The sequence below is a fragment of the Monodon monoceros genome, unplaced genomic scaffold (assembly GCF_005190385.1).
Source record: "Monodon monoceros isolate NGI ecotype Baffin Bay Population unplaced genomic scaffold, NGI_Narwhal_1 Super_Scaffold_3, whole genome shotgun sequence".
In the NCBI taxonomy this organism is placed as follows: domain Eukaryota; kingdom Metazoa; phylum Chordata; class Mammalia; order Artiodactyla; family Monodontidae; genus Monodon; species Monodon monoceros.
This window is the reverse complement of record NW_021703780.1, coordinates 55,584,293-55,609,748: the sequence shown is the minus strand read 5'-3', so window position 1 is coordinate 55,609,748 and position 25,456 is coordinate 55,584,293. Positions and strand designations below refer to the sequence as shown.

Here is a 25,456-nt window from a genome sequence, read left to right as displayed (position 1 = left end):
TTAGGTTTTGTGTTTCAAGGAATTTGTCCATCTAGGTTATCCAATTTGTTGGAGTACAATTGTTCATAATACCATCTTATAATCCTTTTTATTTGGGTGGAATTGGTAGTTATGTCCCCATTTTTGTTTCTGATTCTTTTATTTTTAAAAAGTATTTATTTATTTATTTTTGGCTGCATTGGGTTTCAGCTGCAGCACGTGGGATCTTCGTTGGAATCTTCATTGCGGCACGTGGGATCCTCTGCCAGGGCACGCGGGCTCCTCACTGTGGCGCAAGGGCTCAGTAGTTGTAGCATGCAGCCTCTCTAGTTGTGACCCACATGCTCAGTGGATGCAGCACGTGGGTCCAATTGCCCCATGGCATGTGGGATCCCAGTTTCCTGACCAGGGATCAAACCCACGTCCCCTGCACTGGAAGGCAGATTCTTAACCATTGGACCACCAGGGAAGTCCCTGTTTCTGATTTTAGTCATTTGAGTCTTCTTTCTTTTTTTCTTAGTCTACTTAAAGGTTTGTCAATTTTGGTGATCTTCTGGCTTCACTGATTCCCTCTATTGCTTTTCTATTCTCTATTTCCTTTTCTCAACTCTAAATTTTATTATTTCCTTCCTTCTGCTAGCTTTGGGTTCAGTTTCTTCTTTTTCTAGTTCCTTAAGCTGTAAAGTTAGGTTGTTGATGTGCTATCTTTCTTGTTAAAGAAAGCATCTAAAGCTATAAATCTGCCCCTTAGCAATGCTTTCACTGTGTCCCCTGAGTTTTGGTATGGTTGTGATTTTGTTTTCATTCATTTCTAAGTATTTTCTAGTTTCCCTTGTGATGTCTTCCTTCATCCACTGGTTGTGAAAATGTGTGCTTAGTTTCCATAAATTTGTGAATTTTCCCGTCCTCTGTTGTTGGTTTCTAGATTTACCCCATTGTGGTCAGATGATATCACTTAATCTGTGGCCTAACATATGGTCTTATCCTGGAAAATGTCCCTTGGGCACTTGAGAAGAATGTGTATGCTGTTCCTGTTGGGTAGAGTGTTCCGTATATGTCTGTTAGATCTAGAAGGTCAATGTGTTGTTTAAGTCCTCTATTTCCTTATCTTCTGTCTGTTCTACCCATTATTAAGAATGGAGTACTGAAGTCCCCAACTATTATTATAGAGCTCTCTACTGTTTCCTTCAGTATTGTAGAGGTATCTACAGTACCCTTCACTTCTGTCATTTTTTGCTCCATATATTTTGCTGTTATGTTAATAGGTGCATGGATATTTATAAGTGTTGTATCTACTTGTTGTATTTAACCTTTTATTAATATGTAATGTACTTCCTTAAATCAGACAGAGAAAGAAAAATATTGTATGATATCCCTTATATGCGGAATCTAAAAAGAAATGACCCAAATGAACTTACTTACAAAACAGAAACAGACTCACAGACTTAGAGAATGAACTTATGGTTACCGGGGGGAAAGGGAGAGTTAGGGAGTTTGGGATGGACATGTACACACTGCTATATTTAAAATGGATAACCAACAAGGACCTACTGTATAGCACAGGGAACTCTGCTCAATGTTATGTGGCAGCCTGGATGGAAGGGGAACTTAGGGGAGACTGGATACATGTATATGTATGGCTGAGTCACTTTGCTGTGTACCTGAAACTATCACAACATTGTTAACTGGCTATACTCCAATATAAAATAAAAAGTTAAAAAAATATGTAATGTACTTCTTTGTCTCTTGTAACCTTTTTTTTTTTAAATTGGAGTATAGTTGCTTTACACTGCTGTGTCAGTTTCTGCTGTACAGCAAAGTGAATCAGCCATACATATACATATATCCCCTCTTTTTTGGATTTCCTTCCCATTTAGGTCACCATAGAGCACCAAGTAGAGTTCCCTGTGCTATACCGTAGGTTCTCATTAGTTATCTATTTTACACATACTAGTGTACATATGTCAATCGCAATCTTCCAATTCACCCCCCCCACATCCTGGTAACCTTTTTTGATTTAAAGTCTATTTTGTCTGATATTAGAGTAGCCACCTCTGCTCTGTTTTAGTTAGTTACTATTTGCATAGGATATATTTTTCCATCCTTTCACTTTCAATCTATTTGTGTCTTTGGATCTAAAGTGACTTGCTTATAGATAGCATATAACTGGATCATGTTTTTATCCATCCTGTCAATCTCTGTCTTTAACTGGACAGTTAATTCATTTACATTTAAAGCAATTATTGATAAGGAGGGACTTACTTCTGTCATTGTGTTATTTTTTTCATATGACTTATAGCTTTTTGGTCCCTCATTTCCTATATTACTTATTTTGTGCTTAATTTTTTGTTGTAAAATGCTTAATTTTTTTTCTCATTTTCTTTTGTTTATATTCTATAGCTCTTCTCTTTATGGTTACCATAGGGATTACATTTACCATGGTAAAGTTGTAACAATCTAATTTGAATTTACATCAGCTTAACTTCAATAACATACAAAAACTCTTCTCCTTTACAGCACTATCCTCACCTCTTTTGGTTGTCGTTGTCATCATAAAATTACATCTTAATAAACTGTGTGCTCAAAAACATGAACTAATCATTCTTTTAAATGCATTAGTCTCTTAAATTACGTAGAAAAGAAGACTTGGAGTTACAAACCAATACCAAGTAATACCAAGTCTTAGACCAATAACTGTTTTTAGTAATGTATCAGTCTCTTAAATTATGTAGAAAACAAAAAGTGCAGTTACAAACCATTGTTACAATACTACTAGCTTTTATACATCCCCATGTATTTACCTTTACTGAGATCTTTATTTCTTCATACTGCTTGCAGTTACTGTCTAGGGTCCTCTGATTTTACCTTGTAAGACTCGCTTGAGCATTTCTTACAGGGCAGGTCTATTCCCTCAGCTTTTGTTTATCTGGAAATGTCTTAATTTCTCCCTCATTTTTGAAAAACAGTTTTACTGGATATATGATTCTTGGTTGACACTTTTTATTTCAGCACTTTGAATATATTGTCTCTCTGCCTTCTGGCCTCCAAAGTTTCTGATGAGAAATCTGCTGACAACCTTATTTAGGACCCTTGTATGTGATGAGTCACTTTTCTCTTGCTGTTTTCAAAATTCTTTGTCTTTGCCTTTTATAAGTTTGATTATAATGGGAGTCTCTGAGTCTCTCAGAGTTCACCTTAGTTGGAGATCACTGAGCTTCTTAGATGTTTGTCTTTCATCAAATTTGAGATGTTTCCAGCCATTATTATTTTTTTGTGTGTGGTACAAGGGCCTCTCACTGTTGTGGCCTCTCCCGTTGCGCAGCATGGGCTCCGGACGCGCAGGCTCAGTGGCCATGGCTCACGGGCCCAGCTGCTCTGTGGCACGTGGGATCTTCCCGGACCGGGGCACGAACCCGTGTCCCCTGCATCGGCAGGCGGACTCTCAACCACTGCGCCACCAGGGAAGCCCTCCAGCCATTATTTCTTCAAATATTCTCTCTGCCCCTTTCTTCTCCTTCTAGGCCTCCCACAGTGTGTATGTTGGTCTGCTTAATGGTATCCAAACAGGTCCCTCAGGCTCTATTCACTTTTCTTCAATCATTTTCCTTTCTGTTCCTTAGACTTGATAACTTCCATTTTTCTATCTTCAAGTTCACCAGTTATTTCTTCTGCCAGCTCAAATCTGCATTTAAATCCTTCTAGTGAGTTTTTCATTTCACAATACAAGTTATTGTAGCTCCAGAATTTCTTTTTGGTTTCTTTTGAGGTTTTCTCTCCTTATTGATATTTAGATTTTATTCACACATCATTGTTTTGAGTTTTTCCATATCTTCCTTTAATTCTCTGAACATTTTAAGATAGCTGTTTTAAAGTCTTTGTCTAGTAGATGTGCCATCAGGTCTTTTCCAGTGACAGTTTCTGTTCGTTTATTTATTTCCTTTGAATAGGCCATACTTTCCTGTTTCACTGAGTGCTCTGTGATTTTTTTGTTGCTGTTGAAGACCGGACATTTGAATCTAACAAGGTGGTAATGCTGGAAATCAGATTCTCCCCCTTTCCTGGGATTTGCTGTTTTTTGTTATTTTTTTTGTTTTTTGGGGGTTGTGGTAGGCTGTATCTGTGCTAAGCATCAGCCTGAAATGTAAAGTTAAGATCTTCTCAGATCTTTTCTGCACCTTTTCCTGGGAATGTACATTCACTTTCCAATTTTCCCTGCAAATGTAGTTTTGTTTTTTGTTTTTGTTTTTTTTTTGGACATGCCACGTGGCTTGTGGCATCTTAGTTCCCTGACCAGGGAATCAAACCCAGGCCCTCAGCAGTGAAAGCGCAGAGTCCTAACCACTGGACTGCCAGGAAAGTCTCTATAGTTTTGTTTTCTTTTGTTTTCCCCTGTAGTTGTTTTTTGATGTCCTAGTCTTTAAAGTCTGGCTCCAAAAAGGGCAAGAGAAGGGAAGGAAAAAAGGCCATGGCCTGTTAAAGTCCCTTGGAAATCACTTGGAAGGGAGGAGCTGCAACAACAATGGCTGCCTGTCTCTTTGTACCTCTGTGATCAGAAGCAATCAGTAATCAGAGCATATCCTGGATATCTGGAGGACAGGATCTTTTCTGCCACCATGGTTCCTGCAAGCTGCTCCAAAAACATGTGCATAGCTGCCTGCCAGGTGGCTGATAGGTGAGGAATGAGCAGCTCTGAAATTAACTGTAATTTACCTTCCAAGTCTTGCCCTAGAATTTTCAAGCAATCAGTGGAATGCAGAATTCCAACATTAGACAAATTCTGCCAATTCAATTGTTGTTTAGGTGGGGAGAAGATTCTTGGTGCTTCCTACTCTGCCATCTTCCCAGAATTCTCTCTTCTTTAGTTTCTTACCACTTGATTTTGCTTCTCTAAACAATACAGTATAATTGTGCCTGGTTTTGAACTTATATAAATGGAATCACAAGCTATATATTCTGACTAGCTTCGTTCACTCTATATTTTTATAATTTATTTAATGCTTTTGTATACAGCTGTAGTTCTATTCATTTTCATCACTATATAGTATTCCAAAGTATAAATTAACTACAATTTACTTATCCATTCTACTAACAAAAGACCTGGGACTGTTTCAAACTTTCAATGCTTATGAGCACTATGGCACACTGAAGTATGAGTTTCTCTATGCCATACACCTAGAAGCTAAAGTCTCTGGGTATGCATATCTTCAACTTAATAAAGTGTTGGTACTGTTTATATTCCCACCATCAGAGGGTGAGATTCTCCCTTGCTTTACATCCACACTGATAACTAGTACTGTCAGGTGTGTTTGCTAGGTCAGTCAGTATAATGTGGTATCCCCAATGCTATTTTACTTTGCATTTAATTGCTAGCTAGTGAGGCTGACCACCTTTTATTATATTTATGTTTTGATGTCATTTGAGATTATCTGATTTTTCCTTAATGAGTTCTTTGTATGTTCTAAATTTGAGCCCCTTGTCAAGTTATTCATGCTGCAAATATCTTCTCTGTGGTTTTGCTTTTTTACTTATTAATGGTGACAAACTGTTCTTCTTTCGATGAACAGTAGTTGCTAATTTTACAGGAGCTAAATTTATCAATCTTTTTCTTTACGTTAGAACATGATGTGGCTTTGTTAAAATATTCCCTTACCTGAGGACATGAAGATGTGTGCCTAAATTATCTTCTAAAGCTGAAGAAATAATTCAAGGTTTGGGTGGTTATTTTCCTCCTGCCAAACATCTGACTGTTCCAGGAGTGTGGGACCAAGCTGAGGTTTTTTCTCAGATGATCTGCTTGATCTACAATCCTGCAGTTCAGCTATTCTGGAGTTTCACCCTGGTGGAGGGGGCATTTCACCAGGATAGCAACACTGGCAGGCCTTGGACTCCAATTCTTATCTCTTTAGCTCTGAATCTGACAAAAGTACACTTCCACCTCTCAGATGCCTCTTCCTAATTGGCAAATACCCCATTTCTCCCAGGACAGAAGCAGTTCTGTATCACCTCTCTGTAGCATATTTATTCTTAAACGCAATGAGGTTTCTTGACTACTTCTCCTTTAAAAGAAAGTAAAGGATGCTATGAAAACCCACAGATGACGACTTTAATGGGGATAAGGAGTAGATAATTGTAAGGTAATGAGTAATGGTCAGAAAATGCCTAAGACTGAAAATGAAGGATGAGTAGTGGAAGATATCTTGAGTCAGTAGGGATGTGTCAACATAGTATGTTTGACCAGAGAGGGTCCAGGGGATAGAAGAGAAAACTAAGAAAACGTAACAGATAAGTAATGTGGTTCTATCAACCATTAAACCAAAATAAAAAGAAATATTAATCATTACCTGCAATCTGTACTGAGCCATCTTCTCCAAGAAGAATATTGCCAGCTTTCACATCTCTTTAAGAAAAAAAAAGAATCACTTATTAAAAAACACCTATTCTTTGGAGTCACATAATTTAAGCAGTTCACTATATTCACCACAACACTGTCAATATTTAAATGTTCTATTTTGCATTAAAGGGTATTAAGGCCAACAGCAGAATTTTAAAAATTGTAGTCACTTGTACTAGAATCCAAACATTGTAAACAATAACATATAGCTTTTTACTATTAAATTTGGAAAATCTGAGGTTATTAAATACTCAATTGAGATAATAGTGGCCAAAGAATGTGACCCTCACTTACTATCACCTTATCTACTTTTTAAAATACAATGATTTTTTTCTACACCCTAATATATGATCAAAAATTTTAAATGGTATGTGGTTGAAAACAGGGACTATTCTATGCCTGTAGCATAAATACATGATGGAAATTATTCAAATATCTCCATATTCTTATTAGTAACTATATATAACAGCTCAAGTAATACATGAACACATTCCTGCTATAAAAGCCTAAACATCACTGAAAAGGCCAAAGTTCCTTTTGACCACTGTTCTCAAGTCTAGTATTCTCTCCAAAGTTTTCAACCATTATCAGTCTAGTTAACAGAATATGTTCCTGTGACATATCTGGACTTTTCTTCCAACATAAATGATATCGTACTATCCCTTCAAATCTACAACTTGTTTTTCTCATGCAATAATGTGTCAGTAATATCTAGCAAAATTTACAATCCCTAATTCCTATGAGTAATCCACTTCTTTGATAACCTAGAGAAACTCTCACAATGTTCACAGAATATACAAGGGGGTTGTCTACAGAATTGTTTGTAATAACAAACCAAAAATGGTAGCAACCTAGAAAGCCAACAACAGCAAAAAGATTAAATTAATTCTGTTACATCCAATGAAATGGATTAAGGTCAATCAACATGTCATGCCCTCTAATACATAATACATACTGCTAAGTGAACAAATCAAATAGGACAGTGCATTTTGTACGCCACCATTAATGTTACACACACACAAACACACACACCCCTTTCCATACACAAAGAGCAATGAATTTATTTCCTTTAGTGGAGAGGAGTGGGATCAGAGTCTTGTGGGAATGGACTCACTTATTTGTTTCATAATTAAAAATAAATATAATTAAATAAAAGAGAGCCAGGCCTTGAAGCTACTAGACAAGAAAGAAAAGTGAGGCTAGCTCATGGAAGAAGACCCTATTTGTCAGGAAAAAGAACCAGTGAAAGGACACTTCATCTCTTCCTTGTCCCTGTCTTCTTTCCCCTATCCTTAGCTATAACCATTCCTTGGTAAACAATGAACAACAGTTTCACAACTGTGTGTAGCAACGTCACCATACCAAGAGTATACAATACCTTTCCTGAATATATACTGAATCATTCGGAAATCATGTTACTGAGTATTTTTTTCTGCTTATAAATCCAAGCAATTTATAGGACCTTTCCCAGAAGCTGACTTAGAATGGAGGTTGGCTCACTTTGCCCTACAAACCTAAAGTCTACACCATGAACAGGAGAGAACTGAGGATATTTCCTTCCCCTGGTGACAAGACCATTCAACTAAGGCAACCATGAACCTTCAACTCCTTTTTCTGGGCTCATCTGGAATGATATCTAAAATTTAACGGGAAAAACAATATATAGTTTAGTCACTTCCTCCTCTGTGTTTCTGCAGCAGGCTGTAATGTTAGTACAGATCATAAAAATATAATCTTCCTCATTTCACCATGAGTCATATCTTAGTACATTTCTATATCATCTGCACTTACTTAGTATTATAATTAGTGCCTAGGGGGCATCTCCCAGATACTCATCAAATAGATTTAAATAACTAAATAGAAGACAACCTGCCTTAAATCTCCTTATGGAGATAAGTGAATCATTAAATCAATCCATCCATCCAACTAAACACTAAAATAAAAATTGATTGTTTCTGAAGAGATGTGGAGTAGTAAATCAATCAATCCAACTAAATACAAAAATAAAATTGTTCCCTCCTGCCATCCCACCTCCCAACTCCCACCTCCTATCCATCTAAATAGGAGAGCAGTTAAACTATGGTCTATCTATATAATGAAATACTATGAATACTAACGAATATATATGTTAATATGGAACAATCTCCAAATATATTAAGTGAAATAACAATACTACATACATCATGTTGCCATTTGTCTTTTTTTTTTTTAAGCAGGAGGGAGATATATACAGTATGTTTATATTGCCATAAAAATTTCTCTCAAAGGAATCACAAGAAAATGGCAAGAAGTGGTTCCCTTTAGACCAGGGTACTAGAGGTTCAGTGAAGGAAGGAGATTTTTTCTTTTTGTAAATGCTTTATTATATTTATTTATTGTCTGTTTGTTTATTTATTTATTTATGCCTGCCTTGGGTCTTTGTTGCTGTGAGCGGGCTTTCTCTAGTTACAGCAAGCGGGTGCTACTCTTCGTCGCGGTGCGAGGGCTTCTCATTGTGGTGGCTTCTTTTGTTGCAGAGCACAGGCTCTAGGTGCGCGGGCTTCAGTAGTTGTGGCACGCAGGCTAAGTAGTTGTGGCTCGCAGGCTCTAGAGCTCAGGCTCAGCAGTTGTGGTGCACAGGTTTAGTTGCTCTGCGGCATGTGGGGTCCTCCTGGACCAGAGCTCGAACCCGTGTCCCCTGCCTTGGCAGGATGATTCTTAACCACTGCGCCACCAGGGAAGTCCCTAAAATGCTTTATTATTTTTAGAACAGTTTTAGATTTACATAAAAATTGAGAAGATAGTGCAGAGGAGTTCCCATACACCTGTCACGCAGTTGTCCCCTATTATTAACATGACACGTTAAGTGGTTCTGTTGCCACAGTAATGAACTAGTATTGATGCATTACTATTAACTAAGGTCTACAATTTATTCAAATATTTTAGTTTTAACCTAATGTCCCTTTTCTTTCCCAGGATACCATGTTCCATTTAGTTGTCATGTCTTCTTAGGGGCTTCTCTTGTCTGTGACAGTTAATCTTTGACTTTCCTTGTTTTTAATGACCTTGACAGTTTTGAGGAGTAACGGTCCAGTATTTTGTAGGATGCCCCTCTATTGGAATTTGTATGATGTTTTCCTCATGATTAAACTGTTGTTATGAGTTTTGGGAAGGAAAACCACAGAAGTCAAGTGCCATTTTCATCACATCATATCAAGAGTACATAGTTATCACCATGTTTTAGCACAGTCGATATGGTGAAGACTTGTTTTTTTATCATATACCATTTGTACCATTTGAATTTCTAAGCCTATATTTGCATTACCCATTCAAATAATGTTTTCTAAGCTTTTGTCTTAAGTGAAGAAACAGTAATCCATTTTCAGTAGAACCTACACTTCGGGTAACTACTTTTCCTGATCAATTCTCCAGATAATCAATTCATGTTTCCCTTTTCAAACCAAAAGTGCAAAATACAGAACAGTTTCCAAGAGTAAAAGCAGAGGAAGATCATGAAGCTAAATGGCTCACTGGACAATTAAACACACCACAGTCTGTCCTCACACACAACAGGGCAAATGACCTTTCAAGGAAAAGATTTGTAACTAAATCTCTGGAAATCAATGTAATAGTCCTTAACTGAAGAACCTTTGTTACCTGCCTCAAAGGATTTCAAGCAACCCAACAGCCCCAACAGCTAAATCCTCCAACCACTCTTAAATAGCAAGAACAGTGAGTGTTGTTTTTCACAGCTTGATGCCATTTCTCACAAGTCACTATTGCACCAAAGTTACAGATTCCTTTTAAAATTAAAAGGAATATCATAGACATACTTGACTTTCTCATTAGTACAGAACACAAGTTTCTCCCCATCACATTTTTTTAAAAATTTATTTACTTTTAGTTATTTTATTTTTGCTTGTATTGGGTCTTCATTGCTGTGCGCGGGCTTTCTCTAGTTGCGGCGAGCGGGCTTCTCGTTGCAGTGGCTTCTCTTGTTGCAGAGCACGGGCTCTAGGCGCCAGGCTTCAGTAGTTGTGGCACATGGGCTCAGTAGTTGTGGCTCGTGGGCTCTAGAGCGCAGGCTCGGTAGTTGTGGTGCACAGATCGAACCCATGTCCCTGCATTGGCAGGTGGATTCTTAACCACTGTGCCACCAGGGATCAAACCCGTGTCCCTGCATTGGCAGGCGGATTCTTAACCACTGCACACCCAGGGAAGCCCCCCATTACATTTTTATGACTCATCAATAGGCACAGTTTATGGAAAACATGAAAAAGGCCAAGAGAAGAAATGAATCAAGACAAAAGCTGGAAAATACACTACATTTAGGCATCTTAAACTGACTAAATATCTACCATTTCTGTTAAAGCTAACCTCTTTAAATGGGAAAAATATTTGGGTACGTAGATACAGAGAGAAAAGTGTAAGTCTAATTTAGAGACCTGTTCACCCTAGTCAAAACCTCTAAAGCCTGGGGAGTCAAGGAGAAAACACAGTAGAAACAGTAAAATTATTTGACCTAATCCACCAGACTGACACAAATCTACCTGAAATAACAATTGGACTCTAAAGATATGAGAAGTAACAAAACCTACTAAAAACATCCATCTCTGTTTCCCAGTAAAACAACTTTATCCCAGAGTTTCTCCTGTTGAAATCTCAGTGCATCTTGGCTAAAGTGTAAGTAGGGTTCTTAGCCTCGGCTGCATATTAGGATCTCTTGGGGAACTTTCAGAAGTCCCAATGCCAAGGCCTCATCATAGACCAGTTAAATGAATTTCTGGCAGTGGATCCAGGAACTGGTACTTATTAAAGTTTCCCAGGTGATTCCAATATGAAGCCAACATTAAGGTTCTCTGATTTTATGTGTAAGAGAATTTCCATTCCAGCAACATGGCAGAGACTTTCATCACTTACTACCCAGGCCTTGGCCCCAAGATACACCATTCCCCTTCTCCAAACACAAAGAAATGCTGGATTCATTAGGGGGGGAAACTGCCACATAAATGAACATGAAATAAAGAAAAGGAAATCTTCAATCTTCAGAAATGAAAAGGACACTTAAGAGCAGAGCAGTAAGCCTTGGGAGACAGGACAGAGATACTCCGCCAAATAGCTAGGGAGCTCAGGCTTTAAAATCTACCCATAAACAGAATACATGGCATTGGGCTAGCTTAAGGTTGAGAAAGAGAACTGAGACCGCTCATAAACCTAGGACCCTGGGAAGACTGAGCCACGATGAAACATATACTTGCCAAAGGCAAGCCAGTAAAGAAAGCCATATTAAAATAAGACCTAACTGTCTTTAATACAAAAGCATTTCTAGGAATAAAAAGCATCATTATATAACAACAACAACAAAAAAGGGAATAATTTACCAAGAAGATAACAATCCTGAACCTGTATGTACCTATAAAATATCTTTCAATCGCAGAGGACTATAGTTCAAAGGGGTCATTAGTGTTGTAGGGCTAACTTCAGCTACTTCTGGCCTCCACGGTTCTGATGTGAAGTCAACTCCTCCTAATTATACTGATGCTCTCTGTCTTAGTCTGTTCAGGCTGCTATAACAAAAATACCAGACTGGGCAACTTAAACAACCAACATTTATCTCTCACAGTTCTGGAGGCTGGAAAGTCCAAGATCAAAGCAGGGGCAGATTTGGTGCCTGGTGAGGAGCTGCTTCCCTGTTCATGGGTGACCACCTTTTCACTGTATCTTCACAAGGCAGAAGGGGCAAGGGAGTTCTCTGGGGTCTCTTTTTTTTTTTTTTTTTTTGGCGGTACGCGGGCCTCTCACTGTTGTGGCCTTTCCCGTTGCGGAGCACAGGCTCCGGATGCGCAGGGTCAGCAGCCATGGTTCACGGGCCAAGCCGCTCCGCGGCATGTGGGATCTTCCCGTACTGGGGCACGAACCCGTGTCCCCTGCATCGGCAGGCGGACTCTCAACCACTGCACCACCAGGGAAGCCCTCTGGGGTCTCTTTTATAAGGACACTAATACCATTCATGTGGGCTCTACCCTCATGACCTATGTACCTCCCAAAGGCTCCACCTACAAATACCACCACATTGAGGATTAGGTTTCAACATATGAATTCTGAGGGGACACAAACATTCAGTCTATAGCACTCCCCCTACATGATAAGTTGTTTTTCTCTTGCTGCCTTCAAGATATTCTCTTTGTGTTTAGGTTTCAATAGTGTGACTGTGATGTGTCTAGGTATAGATCTCTTTGTTATTTATCTTAACTGTGGTTCGTTAAGCTTCTTAAATTTGTAGATTAATGTTTTTCCTCAAATTTGGAAGTTTTAGGTCACTATTTCTTTCAATATTTTTTTGTCCCTTTTACTCATTTAGCTAAATGAGAGCTGACAGATTTAACAAAGTAGATGTTACAGTCATACACAATTGAGCACAGATTGAATTTGTGCCTGAACTTGATGTAAGTCAATTTGATTGCTTTCTAAAAAAGACAGTGGGGCTTCCCTGGTGGTGCAGTGGTTGAGAGTCCGCCTGCCAATGCAGGGGACACAGGTTCGTGCCCCGGTCCAGGAAGATCCCACATGCCGCGGAGCGGCTAGGCCCGTGAGCCATGGCCGCTGAGCCTGCGCGTCCGGAGCCTGTGCTCCGCAACGGGAGAGGCCACAACAGTGAGAGGCCCGCGTACTGCAAAAAAGAAAAAAAAAACAGTGGACTTAACGTGTATTTCAGTGTGTATTTTGGGTTAATTTTACCATTGACTATATAAAGTCTGAGTATGTAAAGGTTTAGGGAAAAGAACATACTTCTATCCATGTTCTGAAGTGAGAACTTTGACTTTTAAAAATAGAGATACGGATATATTAAATAAGACAACAATTGCATACTTAAAGAATAATAATTCAGTGGCAGATCTAAATTCTATTGAGTTAGTAACTAAAAACTATAATTGATATTTAAACCCAGCATGATATGTATGCCCAGCATCACTGATTAGCACAACATTTCCTAGAAGACTCTGGAAGTAGACTGCTAAATTCAGATCCCAGCTCTGTCACTAGCTGGGTGACCTTTGGCAAGTTACTTAACTCTCTTTGCCTTGGTTTCGTCACCTGTAAAATAGGAATAATAATAGTACCAGGGGCTTCCCTGGTGGCGCAGTGGTTAAGAATCCACCTGCCAATGCAGGGGACATGGGTTTGAGCTCTGGTCCAGGAGGATCCCATGTGCCGCGGAGCAACTAAGCCCGTGTGCCACAGCTACTGAGCCTGTGTGCCACAACTACTGAAGCCCACGTGCCTAGAACCTGTGGTCCACACAAAGAGGAGCCACCATAGTAAGAAGTTGGCGCACGGCAACAAAGAGTATGCCTTGCTCACCGCAACTAGAGAGAAAGCCTGTGCGCAGCAATGAAGACCCAACGCAGCCAAAAATTAATTAATTAATTAAAAAAAAAATAGTACCAACTCATAAAATAATTGTGAAGATTAAATCAGGTTAAGGTAGAAAATACACTTAGAAAAGTATTTAGGGACTTCCCTGGCGGTCCAGTGTCTAAGACTCCATGCTCCCAATGCAGGGGGCCCAGGTTTGATCCCTAGTCAGGGAACTAGACCCCATATGCCGCAACTAAGAGTTCACATGCCGCAACTAAGGCCCAGTGCAGCCAAATAATAAACACTAAAAAAAAAAAAAAAAAAAGTATTTAGCACACAAGTTGCAGTGAATGCTAGCTGTCATTATTATCTACACCAGGGGTCAACATTTTCTTAAAGGGCCAGACAGTAAATAGGGTTTGTGGGGCAGATGATATCTGTCACCACTACTTTTTCTCTGTAGTGCTAAAATGTGCATGGCTGTGTTTTAAAAAAGAAACCCAAACAAAAAAACAAACAAAAAACAGGCATCAGGCTGCATTCATCCTGTGGGCCAGAGTCTGCCAATCACTGATGATCTATATGGTGGTAAAATAAATTTTTTTTCCTCTCACATGACAGTCTGGGCATGAGTGACATCAGTTCAGCATGGTAACTCCACAGAGTTGGTGATTCAGGTTCCTCATATTTTATTGCTCTACCATCTCTAAGTTCTTGCTGCACAGTCCAAGATGCCTTACTACCACATCCACATTTCAATGGAAGGAAGGAAAGGGCATAAAGAGGTTATGTCACTTTCTGTGAGCAGTGGTTCTCAGCGTATTTGGCAATGTCTAGAGATATTTTAGGTTGTCGCAATGGGCACTGGGGTCGGTGTGTACGTGTCTGCTACTGGCGTGTAATAGGTAGAAGCCGGATATGCTGCTAGATCCGTTCTATAACGCACAGGATAGCCCCTGAAACAAAGAATTGCCCAGCCCAAAAGTCAGTGGTGCTGGGACTGATACAACCTGTTAAGGGAACACTATTGTTTTCATCACAGTGGCTAGAAACTAAATCACACAGTCAAATCTGGCCTGCATGGGAGGCTATGAAATGCTGCCTTTCCTCTGGATGTTCATGTGCCCAGTAAAAAATGTCTTTTTTCTTTTAATTCTAAAACAAGGGGAGACATATTAGGGGCCAATTAGCAGTCTACGGCATATGTCTTTCTAGCAGATTACTTGATGAACATGGAATCAGAACTGAGGTATCAACTGAATTATGTTCATTGCTAGTATCAAGTTATGTATACACAGGGTTATCACCATTCAGAGGACAGGAATCCTGTTTTTCAGGGCACCTTTTCCCTTGACAGTGTGGGAAATAAATTCCTAAACATTTACCCTTTGGTCATGTCCCCTTTTCAGTCATTTGTTAACACATTATTTTAACTAGGTACAAAACAACTGATTAGGTACAATTTTAGATGAAAAATACTATTGTCTTAAGAATATACTTTCAGTGTTTCCAAGATTTCTAGTTTACATGTTATTCCTTAGAATCAATTACTCTCTTTTATCCTCATAAAAAGAAAGTTCGGGGTTTCCCTGGTGGTGCAGTGGTGAAGAATCCACCTGCCAATGCAGGAGACACGGGTTTGAGCCCTCACAACTACTGAGCCTGTGCTCTAGAGCCCGCAAGCCACAACTACTGAGCCCGCGTGCCACAACTACTGAAGCCTGCATATCTGGAGCCCATGCTCCACAACAAGAGAAGCTACCACTCCCTGGTGGCACAGCGGTTAAGAATCCGCCTGCCAATGCAGGGGACACAGGTTTGAGCCCTGGTCTGGGAAGATCCCACATGCCGCAGAGCAAATAAGCCCATGCACCACAACTACTGAGCTACTGAGCCTGCACTCTAGAGCCTGCAAGCCACAACTACTGAGCCCCTGTGCCAGAACTACTGAAGCCTGCGTGCCTAGAGCCCGTGCTCCGCAACAAGAGAAGCCACCGCAATGAGAAGCCCGTGCACCGCAACAAAGAGTAGCTCCAGCTCACTGCAACCAGAGAAAAGCCCGTGCACAGCAAAGAAGACCCAATGCAGCCAAAACTAAAATAAATAAAATAAATTAAATTAAAAATAAAAAGAAGCCACTGCAATGAGAAGCCCATGTGCCGCAACAAAGAGTAGCCCCCACTCACCACAACTAGAAAAAGCCCGTGCACAGCAAGGAAGACCCAACACAGCCAAAAATAAAAATTAATTTAAAAAAAAGTTTGTTTCTTTTGTAAGACTTAAGCAGGTGGAAAAACTTAAACAACTGGAAAGAATTATTCATTTTTCCTAGAATGAGATGCTTCTATAGATGAGTGATTTCACTTACTATACGTTGATTTTCTTTAAAATGCTTCTACTCTCAGGGTAATCTAATCAAAAGTTTGTGTGTAGGGGGAGGGAATACCTTGTTTTTTTCCTCCATATTCTGATTACTCCTTAAAACCTCAGTTTTACAAATTGGTAGTCGTCTGATCTTTGATCAGTTACTTTTCTGGGCCTTTGCTTGTCTGTTTGCTGATGGATTAGGGTTAAGTAGGTGATTTTTTTTTAACTGAGGTATAAAATTGTAAGATACAAATAAATAAGATATATCGTAAGATAAATAAATTTTTAAGATATAAATAAAGCTATAAGATATTTAAAGTGTACAATGTGATGGTTTGGTACACATATACACTGGGAAAGGATTAACTCCATAGAGTTAACTAACACATTTATCACCTCACATATTTACTTTTTTTTGGAGAACATTTAAATCCTACTCTCTTAGCAAACTGCAATAATATGATACAGTGTTATCCACTATAGTCAACATGATATACATGAAATCCTCAGACCTTATTCATCTTATAACTGAAAGTTTGTACTTTCACCAACCTCTCCCTGTTTCCCTCACCCACTCAGCCCCTGGCAACCACTTTTCTACTCTCTATTTCAAGGAATTTAACTGTGTGTGTGTGTGTGTGTGTGTGTGTGTGTGTGTGTGTGTGTGTGTTTTAAGACCCCACATATTAAGTGGTACCATGCAGTATTTGTCTTTCTCTGTCTGGCTTAATTCACTTAGCATAACATGCCCTCCAAGTTCATCCATGTTGTCACAAATGACAGGACTTCCTCCTTTTCATGGATGAATAAAGTCCACTGTATATGTGTGTGTGTGTGTGTGTATCACAATTTCTTTATCCATTCATCCATGATACACACTTAGGTTGTTTCCATATCTTGGCTATTGTGAATAATGCTGAATATGGGAGTACAGATATCTCTTTGAGATAATGACTTCATTTCTTTTGGACATATACCCAGCAATGCGATTTCTGGATCTTATTGTAATTCTTTTTTTTTGGCTGCGCCACACGGCTTGTGGGATCCTAGCTGCCAGACCAGGGATCAAACCTGTGCCCCCTGCATTGGAAGTGCGGAGTCTTAACCACTGGACCACCAGGGAAGCCTCCCTGTAATTCTATTTTTAATTTCTTGAGGAACCTCCATACTGTTTCCACAGTGGCCGTACCAGTTTACACTCCCAACATCAGTACACAAGGGTTCCCTTTCTCCATATCCTTGCCAGCATCTGATATCTTGTCTTTTTGTTTTGTTTTGTTTTGTTTTTTGGCTGCACCACACGGCTTGTGCAATTTTAGTTCCCTGGCCAGAGACTGAACCCTGGCTCTTGGCAGTGAAAGCACAGAGTCCTAACCACTTGACCACCAGGGAATTGCCTGATATCTTGTTTTTTTGATAACAGAATCCTAACAGGTGTGAGATGATATTTCATTGTCGTTTTGATTTGCATTTCCCCAATGGTTAGTGATGCTGATCACCTTTTTCACATGTATCTGTTGGCTACTTATATGTGTTCCTTGGAAAAATGTCTATTCAGGTCCTTTTCCCATTTTTTAAATTGGGTTGTTTTTATTTTTTTGCCTCTGAGTTGTATGAGTTCCTCCTATTTTGGGGATGTTATCCCCTTATCAGACATGTGATTTGCGAATATTTACTCCTATTTAGTAGGTTGCCTTTTTACTTTTTTGATGGTTTCCTTTGCTGTGCAGAAGCTTCTTAGTTTGATGTGGTCTAATTTTTAAAGTTTTTGCTTTTGTTGCCTTTGCGATTGGTGTCAAATCCAAAAAATCATTGCCAAGACCAATTTCAAGGATATGTTTTCTTCTAGGAGGTTTTTTTTTTTTTCGGTACGCAGGCCTCTCACTGTTGTGGCCTCTCCCGTTGCGGAGCACAGGCTCTGGACGCGCAGGCTAGCGGCCATGGCTCACGGGCCCAGCCACTCCACGGCATGTGGGATCTTCCCGGACCGAGGCACAAACCCGTGTCCCCTGCATCGGCAGGCGGACTCTCAACCACTGAGCCACCAGGGAAGCCCTCTTCTAGGAGTTTTTATACTTTCAGGTCCTAAGTTCATGTCTTTAATCCATTTTGAGTTGATTCCTCTGTATGGTATAAGATGGAGGTCAGTATCATTTTTTGTATGATGTTTGTTGTGGACTTATCATAAATGGCCTTTATTATGTTATTCCCTCTATACCCAGTTTGTCAAAAGTTTTCATTATGAAAGGATGTTGAATTTTGTCAAAAAGCTTTTTCTGCATTTATTGAGATGACCATGATTTTATCGTTCATTTTGTTAAAGTGGTGTATCATAGTGATTGATTTGCAGATGTTGGACCACCCTTGCATCCCTGGAATAAATCCCACTTAATCATGCTGTATGATCCTCTTAACATACTGTTGAATTTTGTTTGCTAACATTTTGTTGAAGATCTCTGCATATATGTTTATCAAGGATATTGGCCTGTAATTTTCTTTTCTTGTAGTGTCCTTGTCTGGCTTTGGTATCAGGGTAATGCTGGCCTTGTAAAATGAGTTTGTAATGTTTCCTCCTCTTCTAGTTTTTGGAAGAGTTTGAGAAGGATTATTATAAGTTCCTCTTTAAATATTTAGTAAAATTCACCAGTGAAGCCATCAGTCCTGGATTTTTGTTGGAAGGTTTTTGATTATTGAATTGATCTCCTTAGTAGTAATTGGTCCATTTAGATTTTCTATTTCTTCATGATTCAGTCTTGGTAGATTGTATGTTTCTAGGAATTTATCCATTTCTTCTAGGTTGTACAATTTGTTGGCATAAAATTGTTCATAGTAGTCTCTTATGATCCCTTATACTTCTGTGGTATCAGCTGTAATGTCTCCTCTTTCATTTCTGAATTTAATTTATTTGAGTCCTCTCTCTTTTTCTCTTGGTGAGTCTAGCTAACAATTTGTCTATTTATCTTTTTAAGAAACCAGTTCTTAAAAACTGGTTTCATTGATCTTTTCAACTGTATTTTTAGTCTGTATTTCATATATTTCCACTGTAATGCTTTTATTTAACTTCCTTCTGCTAACTCTGGGCTCAGTCTGTTCTTATTTTTGTAGTTCGTTAAAAGTAGGTGATTTTAAATGTTATATCTTGTTGTGTTCTTCCATTCTTTTTCAGCTTTCTTTGGTTTTAATTGAGCATTTTATATGATTCTATTTTTCTTTCCTCTCTTAGCGTATTAATTCTTTTTTTTTTTTCCTTTTTTAGTGGTTGCCCTAGAGTTCGCTCTACACATTTACAACTAATCCAAGTCCACTTTCACATAGCACTATACCACTTCCCTGAGTTTTCTTTCAATCTCATATATCCTGGACTGGGTATTATAGTCTTGCAACCCAGAACTGTCAATAGGCACAGACCAAAAAAAAAAAAAAGAAGAAGAAGTTCTGAGCCTGCTCTCTGTGGCCAAAGGATCAGGAAAGGGGCAGCACAGCTCAGACCTAGCAGGGACTCCATCCCTGACTACACAGCTGGAATGGAAGGCTGACCGACTAGGCCAGAACCAGAGGTGCCAATGAAGACCAGACAGGAAACTCCATTGCCCAATCCACATCTAGTGCAGCAGGTAGGCCCATGCTGCCTACACCAGCACCACCGACAGCCCCAGCCAATATCTCCCATTCTTCCACCCAGCAGCAGAAAGTGACCCAGGTCTGGCACCTCTTGGTCCTCTACACCAGGGGTCCCCATTCCCTAGGGTCGCAGACGGTTACTGGGCCATGGCCTGTTCTAAACCATTCCCCCACCCCCACCCCAGTGTGTGGAAAAATTGTCTTCCATGAAACCAGTCCCTGGTGCTAAAAAGTTTGGGGATCGCTGCTCTACACAGTGGCAAAGGATGACCCAGACCCAGTGTCTCCCAACTCCCCACTCAGTAGCAAAAGGTGGCCCAGAAAAGTGCCTTTCATGTCCACAGGCAATACCACAGAATGAGTGGGAGCCCAATTGCGACCAGGTGGCCTGGCCCACAAGGTGAGCCCAAGAAGTGCTCACAGACCTACAGGCACAGTCACTATCTCCCACCTTCCAGCTAGCAGCACCAGGCCTGGGGAAGGGCACTCTACTCCAATGGGTGGTATCAGCAGGGATCGAGAAGAGAGCCCCAGCAGTGCCACAGGAACAAAACAAACCAGAACAACACTGCAAGGGCTCTAAAAAATCATGGCAATTGCCTGCTAAAATATATTACATCACTATATTATTATTTTAATAGGATCAAGAGTCTCCTAACATAACATCCAAAACATCCATGATAAAATTAAAAAAAAAAATCATTCAACATACCAAGAACCAGGAAAAACTTCAAAAAGAAAAGACAACTAAATGATGTCAACATGGGATTCCCTGGTGGTGCGGTGGTTGAGAGTCCACCTGCCGATGCAGGGGACACGGGTTCGTGCCCCGATCCAGGAAGATTCCACATGCCGCGGAGCGGCTGCGCCCGTGAGCCATGGCCGCTGAGCCTGCACGTCCGGAGCCTGTTGCTCCGCAACGGGAGAGGCCACAACAGTGAGAGGCCCGCGTACCGCAAAAAAAAAAAAAAAAATGATGTCAACACAAAGATGAATCAGGTTTTGGAATTATTTGACAAGAATTTTAAAGCAACCATCATGAAAATGCTTCTAACATACAATTTGGAATTCTCAAAACAAATGAAAAACAGAAAATATCAGCAAAAAAAAAAAAGCTATAAAAAAGAACCAAATAAAAATTATATAACTGAAAACCTACACTAACTGAAATAAAAAGCTCAAGGAATGGGTTCCAGAGTAGAATGGAGAGGACAGAGGATAGAATCAGCAAACCTGAAAACAAATCAAGAAAATTTACTCAATCTGAACAGAGTAAAAATAGGCTGAAAACTGAACCTCAGGGATTATGGTACAGTATGGTACAATAACAAAAGATCTAACATTTCCATCATTACAGTCCCAGAAGAAGATGAGGGAAAATAGCTTGCAAAGGTATTCAAAGAAATAATGGCTGAAAACTTCCCAAAACTGGTGAAGACAAAAACTTATAGATTCAAGAAGGTTAGGAACCCCAAACAGGACAGACGTGAAGAAATCCACACTAAGACATATCATAATTAAACTTGTCAAAACCAAACTTTGGGACTTATCTGGTGGTCCAGTGGCTGAGACCCTGAGCTCCCAGTGCAGAGGGCCCGGGTTCGATCCCTGGTCTGGGAACTAGATCCTGCATGCATGCTGCAACTAGGAGTTTGCATGCCACAACTAAGAAGCCCACATACCGCAACTAAGGGTCTGCATGCCGCAACTAAAAACATTCTGCATGCGGCAACTAAGACCCAGTGCAGCCAAAATAAATAAATAAATAAATAAATCGTTTTTCTAAAAAAAAAGAAACAATCTTTTTTTTTTTTTGGCTACGCCATGTGACATATGGGATCTTAGTTCCCCGACCAGGGATTGAACCTGTGTCCCCTGCATTGAGAGTGCAGAGTCTTAACCACTGGACCCCCAGGGAAGTCCCACGAAGAAACAGCCTTGAAAGTAGCCAGAGAAAAGCAACATATTGCCTAAGAACACCAATTCACATGACAGATTTCTCATCTGGAACCATGAAGGCCCCAATTAAGTACCACAGCATCTTTCAGGTGCTGAAAGAAAAGAACTGTCAACTACAAATTGTTATACCCAGGGAAACTATCCTTCAGAAACGATGGGGAAATAAATATATCTTCAAATGAAGGAAAACCAAATCCAGGGACTAAACAAATTTGTAATAACACAGAATCTACCACCATTTGTACAGGTAACAATTGTTATCTGTACGCAGAGACTGAATAGATATAATTAGCCAGAAATACTTGAACCATAAAATGTTACACAGGTTTTCAAATGTCATTTTATTTTAAAAAAATAATAATTTTTAATTTTAAAAAGTGATTTTATAAAAACTTTTAATAATTTGAGAAAATAGTCAAGATATAACATAAAGGAAACAAAAAAGAAACAGACAAAATTATACATACAGTTTTGTTTTAAATATCTGTTAGCATATAAAAGAAACTGGAAAAGAATATTCCAAAATGTTATCAGTGATTGCAATGATTGACTCCCATAGGAAATTAGGAATTTCTCCTGTTTCTGGAGTTTCCAATTTGACTAAAGTACTTGTTACTTTTAAATGCTTACTAGCTGTGTAACCACTATGTACTGGAACTAGTAATACAAAGAACCCTGCTAACACTCAGAGATTATGATTAACTGTGCAAAAGAATGGGGAATAGCCTCCATGAAATGATACAGCACAACTATCACTGCACTTATCCAAAAGAGAAGACTGTTGTCTTCTACATACCTGTGAATCTGTCCATTTTTATGCAAGTATTCCAACCCCTCCAGCACTTCTCTGAGTATTGTAGCAATGGTAGCTTCATCTAGGACTCCACTTTTATGTTCCCCCTTTGCCACAATGTGCTTAATAATATCCAGAACAGAACCTGAAAAGAGAAAACACAGTTTTCCATGATTTTTTTAACTCATTCAATATAATTCAAAGCCATTTTTAAATCAAAACACATGTAAACCTTTTCATAAACTTAGCTGTGTAGGAAAGAAAGGAAAAAATAGTAAATATAAGGATATACAGAAGTTTAAAGTAATAATTTATTCTCGATTCCACTCTAAAACAGAAAGCAGCCTGCTAATATCCAAATAGTAGTGTTACACCAGCATCTTTTTTAGACTTCTAATGAGAATCTGAAAAAGGTAATAGAGGATTTTTTTTCCCTTTTCTGTATATATATTTTTTCATTTTATTTTTTTTAACATCTTTATTGGAGTATAATTGCTTTACAATGGTGTGTTAGTTTCTGCTTTATAACGAAGTGAATCAGTTATACATATACATATATTCCCATATCTCTTCCCTCTTGCATCTCCCTCCCTCCCACCCTCCCTATCCCACCCCTCTAGGTGGTCACAAAGCACCGAGCTGATCTCCCTGTGCTATGCGGCTGCTTCCCACTAGCTATTTATTTTACGTTTGGTAGTGGATATATGTCCATGCCACTCTCTCACTTTGTCACAGCTTACCCTTCCCCCTCCCCATATCCTCAAGTCCATTCTCTAGTAGGTCTGTGTCTTTATTCCCCGTCTTACCCCTAGGTTCTTCATGACATTTTTTTTTCCTTAGATTCCATATATATGTGTTAGCACATGGTATTTGTCTTTCTCTTTCTGACTTACTGCACTCTGTATGACAGACTCTAGGTCCATCCACCTCACTACAAATAACTCAATTTCGTTTCTTTATATGGGTGAGTAATATTCCATTGTATATATGTGCCACATCTTCTTTATCCATTCATCCGATGATGGACACTTAGGTTGCTTCCATCTCCTGGCTGGTAATAGATGATTTTTAATCACCTCTGAAGAATCCCTAGGTAAACCATACCCATCAATAACACTTTAGTATAAGATATAACAAACCAATCTAGGCCTCCAACATCAGATTAGAGTATGCAACATTGTATAAATAAAGATATAAAACACAGTTGAAACGCAGGTCAAATTACAGAATATCACATGTGTATGCAAACGAATTTAAGGGTTAAAATTATGTTTCAGGTTAATAAGTAATAGAAATAAAACAGGTAAGGCAAAGAAAAATATGAAAAGAATAAAAATGGCAGTTCTTTTAAAATAACAGCCCAGATGTATTATCAATCCCATTCTTCCCAGGATGGGAAATAATGCTCCTCCTAAAAATCGGAGAGAGGGAGGGAAAAGACACCCATATAGTAATTAAAGTCACAGAATGCTGTCTACCATAACTGATGATTATTAAAAAAAAGTTTGCTAGAGATCGGTCAGATTTCTGGCAGTACAATGGCCCATAAAGATCACAGAACCAAAGCAAAACAATCTCCAATATTAAAAACTGTGCCAAGAAATCTGAAACATAACATAAACTGCACTGAAAAGGCTGGATGCCCATTTCTTGGCAAATGCTTCTGTTGAAAACATGTCCTGGTGGATGCTTTTTATTGCACACACTTAAAAAGAAAAAAATGTACTTCCAAACAGATGGAAAGAAGTGGTCTAGATGGAATCCTCGAAAACATTAGAGAATTGAACACATGTTTACTTTACCTCCCATTTGAAATCCACTAACTTGATAAGCTTGATAACAAGGGCATAAACCCAGAATAAAAAAGAAAGCAAGAAAGAAGATAACAGAAGAGATATAGCACTAATTTTCTAGAAGAGAGAAAGCAGAAAAACGTAACTGATTATGCAGAGTGGAAAAATCTGTAACTTCAGTGCCTGCACAGGAGGTATATCAATTAGGAAAAAGTAGATTCCCTACCCTAGAGCTCCAGAAAGGCTCAGAATACAAACACCAAAGACCACATAAGGGAAAGTAAGGGGGTACTGAAGGAAAGGGCTGAACACAGGAAAACTGGTTGAAAGTTCATATAAGGCAGAATAAGATTCCCAGATCCCTCCTCCCTATCCTGGAAGCCAGGCCACAACCACACCCCACCTCCAGCAGGAGACGGGCAGTTTACTCTCTGTAGACAAAGAACCAGGGAGGCTTCAGATTCTAGGTAACTTTTTCTAACACTTTCCCCTCTTTATTGCTGGGATTCACAAGACTGGTTCACAAAGAGGGGGCCTAAGGAAGAAGTTTTGTTCTGTTTAGTTTAACCAATCACACATCAACTCCCAAAAAGCAAAGTGACTATACCAACAGGCATGTATTTCATTCTTCTGAGAAATCCAGGCCATATAAGAACTGCTCGGTAAGAAAACATATGTATAAATCCCAGCTGAGTTAAATGTTTGTAATATAAAGAATATCTAAAATAAGGAACGCAAAGGGAGAAACCCCTACTAGGAATTAAAAACACAATTTATTCATTCAACAATTAAGTCATATTACATGCGATCTAGAACTAGGTGCCACAGAATATGTCAAAAACATGTGACTGCTGACTTTCAGGGAACTTCTAATCTGGAAGATCAAAGAAATGGAGTAACAAAGACCCTAGGGCACACCAAAGTTATTAGATCTGTATTTTTAAAGAGTTTGAAGCAGGAACTCCTTTTCAAAGTCTTAGAAAATTTTAATTGATTTCACATCATCCAATGGTCAACAGGGAAATTAAAGCAGTGCACACCCCCAGACAATGTCCAGAACAGATATACCAAACAAGGCTGGATAAGAAGCCCCCTCTTCCCTGGGATAACTTGTCTTTTCAGTTTTAGTCTCCCTCCCAACAATATGATTTTTATAGGTGGAGGGATGATCATGCCACTAAGACCCTCCTCCTTAACTGACAAATACTGGTCCTG

The 25,456-nt window shown here is 39.2% G+C and overlaps 1 protein-coding gene across 2 annotated transcripts in view; it reads right to left on the bottom strand.

Annotated features, from left to right (window-relative positions):
* OXSR1 (oxidative stress responsive kinase 1) overlaps window positions 1-25,456 on the bottom strand; it is a 100,866-nt gene that overhangs the window by 37,699 nt on the left and 37,711 nt on the right. For both annotated transcript variants that reach the window (XM_029244176.1, XM_029244175.1), the window contains exons 4-5: window positions 22,452-22,593; window positions 6,321-6,376 (exon numbers count right to left, since the gene is read on the bottom strand). In XM_029244176.1, coding sequence (XP_029100009.1) covers window positions 6,321-6,376; window positions 22,452-22,593 — 198 coding nt within the window. The remainder of the gene's footprint in view (window positions 1-6,320; window positions 6,377-22,451; window positions 22,594-25,456) is intronic.